The following is a 16,065-nucleotide window of genomic DNA, read 5'->3' on the forward strand; positions in this document are numbered from 1 at the left end:
TTTCATGGGTTATTCTTCAACTCAAAAGGGGTACCTTCTGTTTAGTCTTCAATCAAAACAGTTTCTTGTGAGTAGAGACGTTGTGTTTCACGAAGTCATCTTTCCCTTCCATTTTCCTGTCTCAGAATCTTCTCCTTTTTTTCCTTCACATTCTCATATTCCTGATTCTGATTTTCTAGTCCTTGATTCTTCAATACCAACTAATATGTCTCTTGTTGATAATTCTTCTAGTTCTTCCCAAGAATTTACTATGTCTCCTATTTCCTCCATTTCTCCTTCTAATTTCTTAACAGGTGCATCTGGTAGTCCATCTAATTTTTCAACAAGTCATCCTCAAGTAGTAAATCTCCTTTAGCACAAGATTGTGTTATGTCTAGATGTTTCTCGTGTCTCCAAGCCTCCAAATTGGTTAAACGATTATGTCTGCTCTTGCCAATCTACTTCATCATCTACTACTTATCCCATTTCTAAGTCCATTCTTACTCTCATTTACCCTTACCTACTTAACAGTTTTTAGCCTCTGTTTCTCGTTTTCATGAACCCACCACCATATCATGAAGCTTGTCAAAACCCGCAATGGCAGCAGGCCATGAGAGAAGAGATTCAAGCACTGGAATTAAATAATACTTGGACTGTGGTACCTTTGCCTTCTGGAAAGTTCCATTAGCTGCAAGCGGTTTATAAAATTAAGTCATGCTTCGGGTGAGGTGGAAAGATTCAAGGCTCGGTTGGTGGCCAAAGGGTACAATCAAAAGGAAGGGGTTGACTATGTGGAAACCTTTTCTCCTGTTGCTAAACTCACCACTGTGCGACTGATTTGGCTCGCTCCATCTTTGACTGGCCGTTGTGGCAATGGATGTTCACAATGCTTTTTTGCAAGGCGATTTGGTTGAAGAAGTCTACATGCAGTTGCCAGAAGGTTTTTCCAGCCAGGGGGAGCGTATGGTTTGTCGGCTGCAAAAGTCTCTATATAGACTCAAACAGGCTTCTAAACAATGGAACAATAAGCTGTATGAAGCCCTTATATCAGCAGGATTTCAACAAAGCAAACATGATTACTCGTTGTTCACAAGACGAGTAGCAGACAGGTTGGTTGTTGTGCTGGTTTATGTAGATAATTTGCTGGTTACTGGAAGCAGTACTGATATGATAGAAGAGCTCAAGTGTATATTGAGTTCTAAGTTCAAAGAAAGACTTGGGTGAATTGAGATACTTCTTGGACTTGAAGTATTGAGGTCAGAGAAGAGGATCATATTAAACCAGCGTAATGGAACAAAATATAACCTTTCTGTTTTCGGACACAACATGCTGAAGCAAGATGAAGAAAGTATGTTAGACAAGACACAGTTTCAGAGACCATTGGGAGGCTTATATACTTGACTCACACCAGGCCTGACATAGCTTATTCAGTACAACATCTGAGTCATTTCATGCATCAGCCTAGAAATGAGCATATGGAGGCAGCCTTGAGAGTTATACGATATTAAGAAGAATCCAGGACAGGGAATACTGCTGGACTCCTCAAGTGTGTGATCTGATTGCCTTTTGTGATTCTGATTGGGCAACTTGCCCAATATCAAGGAAGTCTGTAACAGGATATTATGTAAAACTTGTGAATTCCTTGATTTCGTGGAAGTCAAAAAAACAGAACACAATAGCTCGTTCTTCAGCTGAAGCTGAGTATAGAATGGCTATGACTACAGCAGAATTAGTTTGGCTAAGTGGATGCTAAGCGGCTAGGAGTGAAACAGGACCAACCAGCCAAGTTGTTTTGTGACAGTAAGGCTGCACTGCAGATTGCTTCTAATCCGATTTCCATGAGAGAACAAAGCACATTGAGATTGATTGCCACTTTGTTAGAGAAAAAAATTCAAGAAGGGTTCATCACTGCTGAACATATTTTCTCAAGGGAGCAGCCTGCAGACATCTTGACAAAAGCACTCGGAACACAACAACATGAGTATTTGACAGCCAAGTTGGGAGTTTCAAATGTTTTTTACCCACCAACTTGAGGGGAAGTGTGTTAAGATAACAAATGATCAGTTAATTTTAGTAGGGGTTAGTAGACTGTTAGAGAATTAGTTAGAAGCTTACTTTCAGCTCTTATATTGTAGCTTGTAAATTGTATTATATATTGCAGGTCAGCTAGCAATAAAAAGATACGAGGCATTATTTAACAGGTTTTAATATAAAAATGTGCCCCGCCTACTAAAGGTACACGCCTTTGTGCCCTGCGTCTTTTAAAAACTATGGACCTTAGTCATGATGCATTATTTTTTGGATATCATTTATTCACCATTGTGATGACCCCCCAATATCCAATGACGTAGTAATTCATATAACTATCTAAACACTTGAAAATCAACATTTATTGCAAAAAAACACAATATATGGTTATGGACAAAAATGTTGAGCCATGTTCAATTATAATGTATTTTCTTTAGTTGCAGAACTAAACATCATATTAGAACTGATTTATTAACTTGCCATCAGTTGTAGGATCTTCTATGATACTTGGTGAGCATATGTTATTGTTTTATTGATATCAATTTAACTGGACTAAAGGCATTATTATAGATGGTGATTATCTTCTTTTCTTTCTCTCAAGCATGTTTACTTTGAGCCTTAATGGTCCCACTCATGAAAATAATTTTGGATTGAGGGTGCATGAAGCCCTCAAACCAAGAAATTAAATCAATTAGGCCCTCAAACTGAGAAAATTGAATCAATTAATTCTTTTGACCAATTTGACCGTTAAGTCTTACCAGTTTTTCTGAGATATTACTGTCACATGATACACATCTGTTCTGTCATGTGGAATTTGATTTTTTTAAAAGAAATTCTAAAAAAGGTTATTGAAATTCTAATTATAAAAATTGATTAGAAGCTTAATAAATATTTGAAAATGCCACTTGGCAACACTGTTACATGATATGATATGCGGCACCAATGATCTAGAAAAATCTATTAGATTAATAGTCAAGTTGGTCAAAGTGGTGAATTGATGAAATTTTGAAGTATAAGGGTAATTGGGTGGAAAAAGTTCAGGAGCTAATTGATTTTTGGATTGAGGGTGCATGAAGCCCTCAAACCAAGAAATTAAATCAATTAGGCCTCAACTGAGAAATTGAATCAAATGTTTAAGTGCTTTTGGCACTCTTAAGCCACAATTTTGGTGGTTTTGCTTTCACTTGGAATTTTAGGAGACTAATTCTCAGCTTTATCTATGTTTTGCTAGATTGTTACAAAACTCTGGGCGTGCAAGTACATTGGCAGCTACAGATGCTGCTATACCGACATTGATGCATAGAGAGAGCTGCTAATGCCGCTGCCCACTCTCATAACTTACCATTCCAGGTAATTTTTCCTGTGATATTATGGGTTTATCATAATTGACTCATGCAGTTGTTTAGTATTCCATTACTTATCTGTTTTGACTCGTGGTAATGCTGTTTATTCGTTCTGTTGTACGTGTTTGCTCTTCCAACTGCAGGGAGCTATTGCTTCTCATACATGAAACATCTGCAGGCATCTGGTCTGGCTGAAACCGCAGCTGCACTTCTGAAAGCACAATTGACTCCTTTTCCATCCTTGGCTGCCCCTTCATCTCTTGCATACTAAGCTTCCGTGGAAGATGCTCCTTCAATCCAACTCCAGTGGCCCTCAGGTCGTACCCCTGGTGGTTTCTATCCAGCAGATCCAAGGTTTCTGTCCGTGATGAGGATATTAATTTGAAGTGTTCACTTCATCTTTAAAGAAGAAATCACTTGTTTTTCTCCACTTTTGGGTCACAACAAAAAAAACCACTTCCTTTCTCAAGATTCCCAACCACCATCTGTCAGGAAAGCACTCACTAGTTCAAAGCCATTTCCTTTACTGCCAAGTGTTTCAGAAAAGACTGAATCTACGATGAAAGTAACCTTGATTCAGAATCAAATTTTAAGACTCCTCTTGTGTTGCCGATGAAAAGGAGTTATCCGAGTTAAAGGATACTGGTTTGACATTCTGGAAGCGAAAACACTGATCATTGGACGAGGTCCCCATTTGTCTGACACCCAATACTACTCGAAGAAACTTTCTGCTTACAGATGCTTCTGCATTGACGCCAACTTATAACTTAAGGGATCAGCATGTTCGAGCACCAAGCTTAATTGATTTGTCAGATGACAACCTATATGGTAGTTCTAATGTGGGACAGATGACACTTCCCCAAGTGGACTTCTAAATGATCCCAACCAACAACTCAGAACGTTTAAGTCTTGACAGTATTGTTGTTCAGTATCTAAGCACCAGCATCGTCAGTGCCCTGCTCCTATACAACTCTTCCACCACTTTCTCTTTGCACCCGCAGTTTGTCCTATCCAAAGGGAAGCCTTGATACACCATCGAACATCTCTTCCGGCTTGGTACGTGTGAATTCAGGAGTGTATGGTGGAGTCCATGGAAATCGAGCGATCGTCAGTTTGTTTACAGTAGATTCAGCCATGGAGAACGTGCGGATGATGCTGGCAGTTGTTGACATGTGTCTTTTCTGGGGGACTCCTCCCATATTGCAGCAGTGGTCATGCTGGTGAGCTAAGTTTTTTTTTTATTCTAACAGCAATAATTTGCTGGACAACTGCTCGGCACCAGCTTCCTGTGACTCTTGTTCAGTCATTTTCTGGTGAAACCAAATGGTTCTATCATCAAGCTCTCAGATGTGCAGTTGTGGGACCCTCTTTGTTCTCTGGTGGGCGACGGTTTCATTTGATGGCTGCAGGCTGCTGGGTTCAGCAATTCTGGGATCATTTTGCTGCCCTATCTGCTGATTCCATCCAGCGAGAATTCTTTACGATATCAACCTATCAGTTGGAACTAGTTTTCTGATGCCTCAGCTAATTCTACAGGTCGTGGTCATGTATATTCTCTATACTTTTAGTCCATCTGATACCTTGCTGCTTGGAATGGTGTTTATGGGATCGGCGCTTCCGGTCTTGTTTTAGTTTCGTGTGCGAGGCCTGCTAAATAGAAGCTCTCTTTTGATCTTTGGTTGAAAATGACTTTCAACAGGTTATAATAATTCTGAGGTTGGGATTTGAGGAAGTTCAGGCTACTTCGAAGTGTACCTTCTTTAGATCAAACAGCAATTATCTTCAATGCACGTGGGGATGTAATTATGCAATCCTGAGGAGAAATCTTAAGATGTGATTCTGCATTCACACCCCCCTGTGAAGCATCCTTTATTTGCAGCTTTCCGCCATTAGATGCCATCAACTACTATGTACTGCAACTATTCCGTGGATCGATGTGTTCTTGACTTTGCAACTGAACCAACAGATTCCTTTGTTGGGTATTACAATGAATGACAGAAGAGTTTTCATCAGCCAGAGTATATGAAATTGGTCGTCGAAGGCCAACCGATGACGACTCTGATCCTGATGATGCAGAAGTATGAGGATGAGGATGATGGAGATGACGATGATGCCGATTTAGACCCAATACTTGGACCAGATGTCAATGGGAAGGGAGGTTGCAGATGACATGAGCAGTGAGGATGATGGTAGTGTGAGCGGGTTCATGACGATGATGATGGGGATTTTCATGGATGAGTAGACTTCAATGGTCATTCTGTGAAAAAATTCTTGGAGGAATTCTTGTAATTGAGCTTGGAACAACTTTTAAGACGCTGTCAATTTGGTCATTCTGTGAAAAAAAGTGTAATTATTTTAATTTTGTCCTCAAATATATCTGTATGAAAATTAAAAAAAATTAAGCTTGGAGGAATTAACCCAAGACCTAAGAAAGGCAATGCATCATCAACATATTTGTCACACAATTGCAAGTAATAGTTTTAGGTTAAACGGGGATGAAATTAATTTATTTATTTATAAAATATATATAGATATGATAAATCTAATTATATAACAATTTTATAATTAATTAAACTATATTTATAACATTAATACTTTTATCGTTATTCTTATTTTAATCTATAAAATATATTTATAATATCATACTTTGTCGTTATTCGTATATCATCTAATATATATATATATATATATATATTTTGAAAGTGACAAAATTGACAGGAAATAGAGGCGAGTGGAAATGTAGGGAGAATAGTGGCGGGTGGTACTGTACTGGTGTGAAAAAAACGAGCCTTTGAAAGAAAAGAGAGAAGCGTAGACTGCTCCTCCCATTTTCTTTTCTTTATATCTTTGTCTATTTCTTCTGCTCTCTATTATTTTGCCCTTCAGCCCTTCTTTTACTTTTTGATTGCCCTATCTGTCTGACCCCTATTCTTCGATTTTTCTTTGGTCTTCTTCCAAGAGCATTCCGTGAATTTATCAGATTAAGCATCTCCATCACTTATTTATTCAAATTTGCTCTTATCTATATATTTCAGGTATGCGTTAATGTGTTTTCGCCCTTGGAATCTTTCTTGTCACTTTCCTTGCTGAAGCCTTTTCTATTTTCGGCGTGTTTTCGATCTATGGTTGAAGTCGGTTGATTTATGATTGGGATATATTGTTCTTTGATTGTTTATGTTCCTTAGAAAATGAATGTTTTTATTGGGAAGATGGGGAATTTGAAAGGAAATGGAAAAAAAAAACCTTCAGAATTTTGATTTTCTATTCTATTTGGTTGGTTGAAAATTTGTATTTGTTCTGCTTCGTTTTTTTTAATGTAAAGTGAGTAATTTGAGCTTCTGCATTTCATCTTAGCTTTCCGCAGGGTTTTTAGGGTTTGATTTTTCTTGAAAAGATAATTTGGCTGGCGGCCTCCGATTCTGACTAAGCAATTGGGGATCCCGAGTAATTGCATTTCTAGGGTTGGCCGTCAGCTCGGAGATTTTCCATTTCGTAACCAGATTAAGGTTCGGCTTATTCTTTGTTTGATTGTTTTAGAACTAAACTTATGAACAATCATAGCAAAACTGGAAACAAAAGCTAGCTAGTATCTCCTTTCATAAATCAGTTAAAATACCAGGAAAAGTAACTAACCGAGAAAAGAAAAGAAAAGAAAAATTAAGGGCCTCATTGTCTTATGATTTCTGGACTTGTTTCTCGAGTTTTACTCTCCCTGTACTCTTTGGGACATTTTAATTTCTATCTCTTGAATTCATTTTACTCAGAAAAATTAAGCACTGATTATGTACTCTTACCAAGCATGCTCGCCCATAATCTTTAGCGCTTGATGTCAGGTGGTGTTCTCAACCCTTCATTTATGTTGCTTTTGGGGCATTTTCTGAAGAGATTTCAGCATGAAATGAATATCAAAACTTTGGTGTAGTGGAGCTGCTTGTCCTGTTTGTAGCTTTTGGGGTTCCACCATGATCGGAAAAATGGTTGAGGGGCCTAAATTTACTGGACTTATAGGAGGAACCAACAACAATTACTATGATTTTACTCAAGGGTTTTACCAAAAACTCGGCGAGGGCACTAACATGTCCATGACAGTGTACAGACGAGTAACGCTGGTGGTTCTGTTTCCATGTCAGTTGAAAATAGTAGTGTGGGCTCAAATGATTCTCTAACCCACATTTAAGCCACCCTGGTCTGAAGCCTGTGAACCGCCACAATTACTCTGTCTCCGTGGGGCAGAGTGTGTTTCATCCGGTAAAGTTGGCCATGCACTTAATGGTGATGCATTAGCACAGGCATTGATGGATAGTAGGTACCCAACTGAGAGATTGCAAAACTATGATGAGTGGACTATTGATTTAAGAAAACTCAATATGGGTACAGCTTTTGCTCAAGGAGCTTTTGGGAAGTGTACAGAGGTACATATACTGGTGATAATGTTGCGATTAAGATATTGGAAAGGCCCGAGAATAGTCCAGAGAAGGCACAAGTTATGGAGCAGCAGTTTCAGCAGGAACTTATGATGCTTGCAATCCTGAAGCATCCAAATATTGTGCGATTTATCGGGGCATGTCGTAAGCCTATGGTTTGGTGCATTGTCACAGAGTATGCAAGGGGGGCTCAGTCAGGCAGTTTCTAACAAGAAGACAGAATCTTGCTGTGCCAGAAATTGGCAGTTAAACAGGCATTGGATGTTGCAAGAGGAATGGCCTATGTCCATGGGCTTGGGTTTATTCATAGGACTTGAAGTCAGATAACCTTCTAATAGCTTCTGATAAATCAATAAAGATTGCAGATTTGGTGTTGCACGTATTGAGGTGCACTGAGGGCATGACACCGGAGACAGGGACATACGTTGGATGGCTCCGTAAGTCTTCAGACCCTTTCATGTTACAGTTTCTTACCTTTTACAATGTAACATTTACCCATGTAAGCTATCTTCTGAGCTTCTACTTATATTTTCTTGGGATTCCTTTTAAAAAATGCTGACTAAATATAAAGCACCTTTTACATCTTTATCTGAATTCCGAATATCAACTAGCAGCTTGCTTCTAAAAGGCTGATGCTTTTGTTTGATAATTTGAAGGAACTGACTTCATGACTGTTTGATTTAGACTTTTTTGAGTTCTATATTTGGCTGGAATGCAATGTTTAGATTATTCAAGATCTAATATTTGTTGCTTATCCAGAAGAAAGTTGAGTAGATTACTAGGGAATGTATGTGTATCACCCCAGAAGATTGGATTTGAGGCGTCTTTCTCTCTCTCTCTCTCTCTCTCTCTCTAAGTAGGTGTGAACTTATGTCATCTTAATGTCTTGCAGCTTAAAGAGAATTAGTTTGTAGGGCGCTGTTCTTATTAGTGGATATGTTGGTACTTATCTAGAATTCATTCATTTATGTCCTTATTAGTTTGAAGAGTGCTGTTCTTATTGAAGTTTGAACCATTAAGATTTGAATGTATAGCATTGTAATATGAAAAGCTGATGTGTGTTTTCAAGCAACATAGAGATTGTGCATAGCTTGTTTTCATCCACCGCCACCTTTTGCAGAACATGATGTCCTTTCTCTGTATTCTTGGGTGCTTGTTTTATTCTATGTATGGGCTGAGAATGTGTCATGTATCTTGATTCTTTTTTGGGGTACGTTTTAAAAGTAAAAAATTGAAAGATTTTAATGAGAATCTAGTATTCTTCGACCATTATACTTGTTCTCACTGTTTGTATTTAAAGTAAGTATTTGATTTGATTGTTTTGATTACATGATTGACTCGGTATTCACACATTCAAATTATCCTTTTTATTTAAATATGGTTTATGCCTCATTTCTTCATATATAGGGTTAGATCACTTGCATAGTGTAAAACTTTTTTAGTTTTACAGATTTAAGATCGTGGATGAGTGAAAATAGATGATGAGATTAACTCCTTGTATTTATTTCTAGTGAATATCTTCTCATTTCTACGTTAATCTCATCTGTCTATTTTCACTCATCCAACGATCTTAAATCTGTGTAAAACTAATAGTCGTTGGATGAGTGAAAATATATATATATATATTGTTAATTGGTTTCTAGTTTATGCATATAACTAGAGTGAGCAAGCAGATTCAATTTGAAAAACTGAAGAAAAAAAATCAATTAATAATTTGAGTTATTCAGATCTTCAAATCAATTTTAATACATATATTGGGCTTTATGGTTTAAAAACAATTAAAGAGACTCAGTTGAGTGAGAACGTATTTTTTGGGGTGCATATTGCCTCATCGAAAAGCATGCCAGGCTCACCAGTCATGTAGTTGATCAGAGGTGCCTTGCTGATCTAAGATGGTTTGTGGTTCAGAGCTAAGGTGCAGGGTCTGCCTTATCAATCTCAACTATGTCTTAGTGTTTGATGGTGCTTTGGTTTTGCCATTATTCATCATTAGTTTAGACCAATTGTTTGATATGAAACTTGATTATGTAACCTGTTGACTTGGTATCCAAATTGTTTGTTTGTTAAGTATTTTTATCGATTTTTGTTAGTTATACTGTTGGTGATTCTGTGTTTGTTTGTCTTTGCTCATGCAGAGAGATGATACAACATAGGCCCTACACACAAAAAGTAGATGTGTATAGTTTGGAATTGTGCTTTGGGAGCTTATCACTGGCTTGTTCCTTTCCAGAACATGACCGCCGTGCAAGCAGCATTTGCTGTGGTGAACAAGGGTGTTAGGCCCGTTATTCCAAATGATTGTCTCCCAGTGCTGAGGAGATCATGACCCGATGCTGGGACACTAACCCAGAAGTCCGTCCTCCCTTCACCGAAATTGTAAAAATGCTCGAGTGCTGAAACTGAGATAATGACAACTGTTCGTAAGGCCCGCTTCAGATGTTGCATGACTCAACCTAGGACAATTGACTGATCCGGAATAGGAGAGTGGAGAAATGAAAATGAAAGATAAAAGGAGGATATAAATGAAAAGGGAACACAGGAGCAGTAAATTTCAAGTATGTTGGTGTATGTATCAGTATTTTAGTGTATTTGTACATTTTTACCTCTATATTTCCAGCCTTCAGGTAGCAGAGGGGAAGTAGTATTGAGACTACTGGTTTCTGGATTAGGGTGCCAAATGTACTTGGTGGGATACTGATGTAGGGTGCCTTAGTGGCAGGAGGTAGTATTCAATGAAGTGACTTCCTTCTGTGGCAGATATGTTGTTTGCCTTGCCTTATGCCATTTTGATTGCTTAAACGCGGGTCCGATTCAATCGTTTTTCCTTTTGTTTCGGGTTGCATGTAAGATAGCAATTTACTTGTTGTAGTCACGGAGTGTATGTTTATTGAAGTATTTTTCAGGACACCCAATTTGGAAAGATTTCAAAGCAAGTCTGAGACAATGGCTTGGTAAGAACGTCAACTTGATCTGTTGTATTGTTAATCTCATGCCATCATTATTCACCAACAAATGAAAATCGATGGTAAATCATGATGTGTAATACATGATTATATACAGTAAATGTTGAAGTTAATTTGTTTTTGAAACCACAATGTTATATTTTCAACTATATTATTACATTATTCGAATGAATTTTCAAGCATACTTATTTAAAAGATTTAAATAAGGTCTTATCCGTTTATCATACAGAAGAGATTTCAGAATCTAATTCTATGTAGGAGCGTTATAAGAAACTGTTAATTTGATTTAATTTAACTAGAGATGGGTTATATTAAGTAAAGATTAAGATAATTGAATTGATCATGTTTCAAAAAAGATATTAATTGATCAAGAGTTGTATGCAATATAAATAAGTAATTATGTCCTCAATCGCATGAGTATCATCAATTTCACATGGAAACACCTATCGGCTCTCACTTCTTGAGTCGTCATCAGAGTGTGCAAAATTATGAAACTTGATTGCTCCTGACGTACAAATAAACAAGGCAAATAGTTCAACAACAACAAAAAAAAACCCTTAGACGTGAAATAAGATATGGTTCGGGTAATATGTATTTCGTCATTCAACTATTCATGTGGTTTGTTTTGTCATTCAATTGTTTTTCTTTCAAAAGCATATCTACTGTCGTGTTCTAATTCTGTTCGGATCACCCGCTGTTAAAATATTATGGTAGTGTTGATGTCCCATAAGTAATACCCTATCACTATTAAAAAAATTTATCACATCAAAAATTTTGTTTATTTTTTAACGACGATGACCAAAAGGAATCAAAACGTAACTTTAGGTATGATTTTGAAAAAAAAAGTTGGGTGACTAAACGGAATCAATGTAATTTAGATATGATTCGAAAAAAAGATAGTTCGGTAACTAAAATGAAACAGTAATAATAGTTGGTGACTAAATACGTAGTTTACCTTAAAATAATTAGGAGACAGTAATTTAATCAACTACTAGTGAAACTTGGCTATAGCTAGGGAGTCTCCTGGACTCCATCTTTCATAGTTGAGTTCATGATTTCTTCGGCAAGTGATCGCAGTCGGTTGAGTTCCGGCAACACAACTTTACCAAGATCGGTCTATCTTTCCTCCTTAACTCTGCACAGTTAAGTGCAATCTTTGCGAAGCTCAAGGCCTCTTGAACCGGCCATCATGTATAGTCGGATCCAGCATTTGAAGAAAGGTCCCCTTCTCAATAGCCCTTTGCATATGGTGAGCCAATCCCATTGGTGGTTTTGCTGATATTATTTGTAGAAGCATGATCCCAAAGGAGTATACATCAGACTTTACTCCCAACATGCCTGTTTGCTGGTATTCGGGATCTATGTAGCAGAAAGTTCCTGCAGTGGCGGTCATCCGATACTGTGTTACGCTCTCGGCCACAGATGGAGGAACTAGCCTGGCCAACCCAACATCACTAATCTTGCTCACAAAGTTGCGGTCAATTAGATATGGCTGGTTTCAGGTCACGGTGGACGATCGGTTCGGGTTTAGTCTGGTGGAGGAACAGCAAGGCTGTTCCGATTTCGGCTGCTATTCTGAACCTAATCTGCCAAGAGAGGGTTGGAGTGTTTCCTCTTCTGAAGAGGCGGTCTTCTAAGCTCCCGTAGGCCATGAACTCGTACACTAGGCATCCATACTCCGGGCAGGCTCCCAATAGGAGACCATATTGGGATGCCGTATGCAGCTTAAAACCTCTACCTGTAAGTTCAATTGTTAAAATCAATGCTCTTTGATCACATACATACATAAGTACATACGTTATACCTCTCTCTGGAACTGCGACCTTCCTTGAGCAGCGTCCGGGCGTAAAACCTTAATTGCGACGGGAGTATGGTCTAGATGACCTTTATACACGGGACCATAACCCCCTTCGCCGATCTTGAGAGCTTCCGAAAAGAACTCAGTGGCAGCTTCAATTTCCTCTATTGTGTACTTCCTGTACCTGAAATCTGTACTTGCAAGTGCGTCAAGTGCCTTCTTCTTTTCCGCTTGTTCCTTGAGAGCTTTCATTTCTGCGTTTACTCTTTTTGTGATTCAATTTCTGCAATCCTCCTAGCCGCTTCGGCCGCTTCCATGCCGCTCTCGACTTAGCTTTCTCCTCTTCTGCTATTGCCAATGCAGCTTCCTCGGCAAGTCGTGCCGCTTCCATCTCCGTTCCTCTTCCATTTTCCACAGCTGGAGTTCTCTTGCCTGTTGTCGTGTAATTATATATGCACAAATTCTAACTCTATCAAGTGAATAATTGAAGCATATGTTAGTGAACACTCCAACCTTTTGTTTTGCTGTGAGTGCTTCTTTGCAGGCAGTACTATACATTTCCATTGTTTGCTTGAGCTCCAGCTTAGCCTCCTCATTTCAGCTTCCACATCATCCTGCAGGTTTCACCAAAATGTAAGAACACATCCATCATTATTTTGACAAGTACATATTATATATCTTTCTTACTTACCATTGATCCAGAGAAATTTGAATGTCTGTCACGGTCCGGCGAAGCTGATGGGAAATCAAGAGGAGAGCTCAGATCCATTGAGTTTGATCCTCGGCAACGACTCAAAGGTAAGATAACTTTCATAGTCTGAAAGGTTGGACAGTCTTGGACCCGTGCTGGCGCGGCTTGAATCTTGGTAATCGTATGATTCGGGAAATGTATGATCGGTGCTCGGTCTGCCAGAGCTCACAAAGGATATATCCGAATCCGGCGTAGGACAAGGTAGTGCAGGAAATAGCTTGTTTATACCTTTCCTGCCAAAAGGTGACCTGCATTCATCCAAATATTGCTAACATAGTGAACCATTATCCCCAACTACATAGATCTATTTTATTAACATACATGTGGAGAAAACCAACAAAGTATACCTGATACAATCTGTGGAGTCGGTAGATTGACGCGGAGGTTCCGGTCGCCACTTCTCACCTGTTGAAACGGACAGAATCTAATTAAACTAAAAAATTGAGTAATGGTTGGATGATTATAATATAATAATGAAACTTGAGGAAAAGAATGAATCAGACCTCTGAAGGCATTAGCTGCCGGTGGCACGATTTGCGGCTCGGGAGGAGGAGAAGGAGTTGGTTTCGATTTCGATTGGTTAAGAATTTGATTACGCAAAGGGGAGATGGCTGAAGCAGGACGAGAGGCCGATCGCATGAAATTTGTTTTTGGATATCACATAAACACTACAAAAGTCTGGTGCATTTTTCGATATCATTCCTGTGATATCCGGAGCTTTAAATCTACTGAAAAAGAGCATGAACTTCCATGTAAATTCCATCTCTTTCCAATCTAAACAGAGAGACAAATAACATACCTAAGAAAACTTGCTCTTGTGGAGGCGCCGATGATCAAAACCTCAATTACAGCATGAGTGGCATATTCAATCACGCTTTAGCTACGTCTTCTCCTCCAGAACAACATCTTTGCATTGTATCTAAAGTTAACAACATTGAAGATCATAATGCAAAAACATAATTAGAAATTAAACCTAATTCATGTCGGAATCAAACTTACATCCTTACGAGTACAGAAGCAACGGAAAGGAAGGAAAAGTTCCTTGGTCTGAGGATCGGGATCTTTACATACAATGGTAAATCACCATTGCTTTCAGAAATTGGTTCAACCCTGTACGTACCAAAAACCAAACATGGTGGTGAAATGTTGTCGTACTAGCATTGTAACATTTTTCAAGGTCATCGGGACATTGTAATTACATCCGTAACATAAAAATACAATTACTTTTGGGAAATAAATCCCATGTAACATCTACACCGTAGTTTAGCCAACCAAGTCGATGGAATTATCAATAAGGAATAAGAAGAAAAACATACGAGGTGATTGGAGTTGGTTTTGGCCTTTACGTGGAGGAGAACGACGGTTTGGCCTTTCTGCAAGAGATTATCATTGTCCATTTGAGGGCATGGTGGCTGTTCTTTTTGTCCTTGTGTATGGCCACCGCCACCAACGCCGCGTTTGTGTTTCTTGATTCTCTCTTTCGCCATTACCATTACTTTTTTGCGCCCACATATCCAATCTCCACGAGCTGTTGCACGCAAGATTGAATATATGTACGTGCGTACGTAATACTTGTTTTCTGTAAATTATACACTTTTTTTGGGGGGATCTGGGAAGAGAGGAGATTGACAATGAAAACCCTAACCCTTGCCTGTTAATAAAGCTGCTGAACTTAATTATATATTTTGGTTTGTTATGCGAAGAGGAGGCTAAGGAGCACTGAGATGAGAACACGCATCCGAGTTGAGAAGAAAAGGAAGGATTTCCCACCTGAATTACATATATTTTTTCCATAGATTCTGTTATTTTGGGTAAATTTATGTGATAAAAAATAACTAAAATTGTCACCGGGAAATCGGAGTTAGATTATGGGAGAGCGGCTTGCTTTGCGGATTGTAAAGTGTTTATCTCTATTTTTGCACCAACGCCCCCTCTCCTTCCACCAACAAATTCAAATTAAAGCCTCTTAATTGCTCCTTTTTCCCTCTATTTTTCTCTCATATAGCCTATGTACAGATAGGTAGAGTATGCTCGCCACGCTTTCGTAAATTAAAAAAATATTTTAACATGTTATTTGTAATGATTTAATATAGAGCTGACAAACGTTTATCGGATGATTTTAGGTCAAATTATTTTAGATTTAGATTGTATTTGATTTAGTTCGATTTAATCATATCATATTTAATTAGATTTATGATAAATTGGATCGAATCGGTTATTAAATTAAGAGGCTATGCACACAAGTCCAGGTAACGCCCCAAGACCGAATGAATTCAAAGGGACTAGATCAACCATGGATGTGGAGAACTTTTATGGGGCATGAAGTAATATTTCTAAACTGTGAATATCGAGAAGATGTCGATAAGATAAATACTGCAAGTATTTATTTAACTGATATTGCACTATTATAGTGACAAAGTAGGTGCTTCAATGAAAAGCGTGGAACACTTCCATTGTTCTACATGAGGAGAATTCCAAGCATAGTTTAAACAATAATTTTCTCAAAATAGTTGAAAATGAAACCCAATCAAAACTAAAATATCTTAAACATGGTGGGTCATCTGGAATTATGTACATCAATTAGTGAGCTCATGCGACAAGTCTCAAACATGAGCGAAAAGACACCCTATCACATTTATGGATGGTTTACGGTGTTGGCTAAGAATGAGCTACAACAAGGAGCTGTTAATGAGCTTTTCAATGTTATAGTTACTATATAGTCATTAATTGAGTTTGTTAAGGACACATCGACTATGGCCAAATCTTTCAGGCCATAAAG

The 16,065-nt window shown here is 38.3% G+C and overlaps 1 protein-coding gene and 3 pseudogenes across 1 annotated transcript; 3 read left to right on the forward strand and 1 right to left on the reverse strand.

Moving 5' to 3' along the window:
• Positions 1-852: 852 nt before the first annotated feature.
• On the forward strand, positions 853-2,012 carry LOC120134766. The gene is made up of 3 exons (XM_039151196.1): positions 853-1,165; positions 1,229-1,327; positions 1,723-2,012. The coding sequence occupies exons 1-3, from the start codon at positions 853-855 to the stop codon at positions 2,010-2,012; spliced, it is 702 nt and encodes a 233-aa protein (XP_039007127.1).
• A 2,472-nt stretch (positions 2,013-4,484) lies between these two features.
• LOC120134767 lies at positions 4,485-5,592 on the forward strand (annotated as a pseudogene).
• Positions 5,593-6,148: 556 nt separating this feature from the next.
• LOC120134110 lies at positions 6,149-10,607 on the forward strand (annotated as a pseudogene).
• Positions 10,608-11,211: 604 nt separating this feature from the next.
• On the reverse strand, positions 11,212-15,581 carry LOC120134768 (annotated as a pseudogene).
• Positions 15,582-16,065: the final 484 nt, after the last annotated feature.

This window comes from Hibiscus syriacus, unplaced genomic scaffold, assembly GCF_006381635.1.
Source record: "Hibiscus syriacus cultivar Baekdansim isolate YM2019G1 unplaced genomic scaffold, ASM638163v2 tig00110597_pilon, whole genome shotgun sequence".
Taxonomy (NCBI): domain Eukaryota; kingdom Viridiplantae; phylum Streptophyta; class Magnoliopsida; order Malvales; family Malvaceae; genus Hibiscus; species Hibiscus syriacus.

Bases quoted from the DNA above. Each gene is read 5' to 3' on its own strand.
- LOC120134766 (XM_039151196.1), top strand. From the start codon at position 853: ATGGATGTTCACAATGCTTTTTTGCAAGGCGATTTGGTTGAAGAAGTC. The intron at 1,166-1,228 runs GTATATTGAGTT...TTGGACTTGAAG, and splicing joins TATGATAGAAGAGCTCAAGT to TATTGAGGTCAGAGAAGAGG. The intron at 1,328-1,722 runs GTATGTTAGACA...AGTTTGGCTAAG, and splicing joins GCTGAAGCAAGATGAAGAAA to TGGATGCTAAGCGGCTAGGA.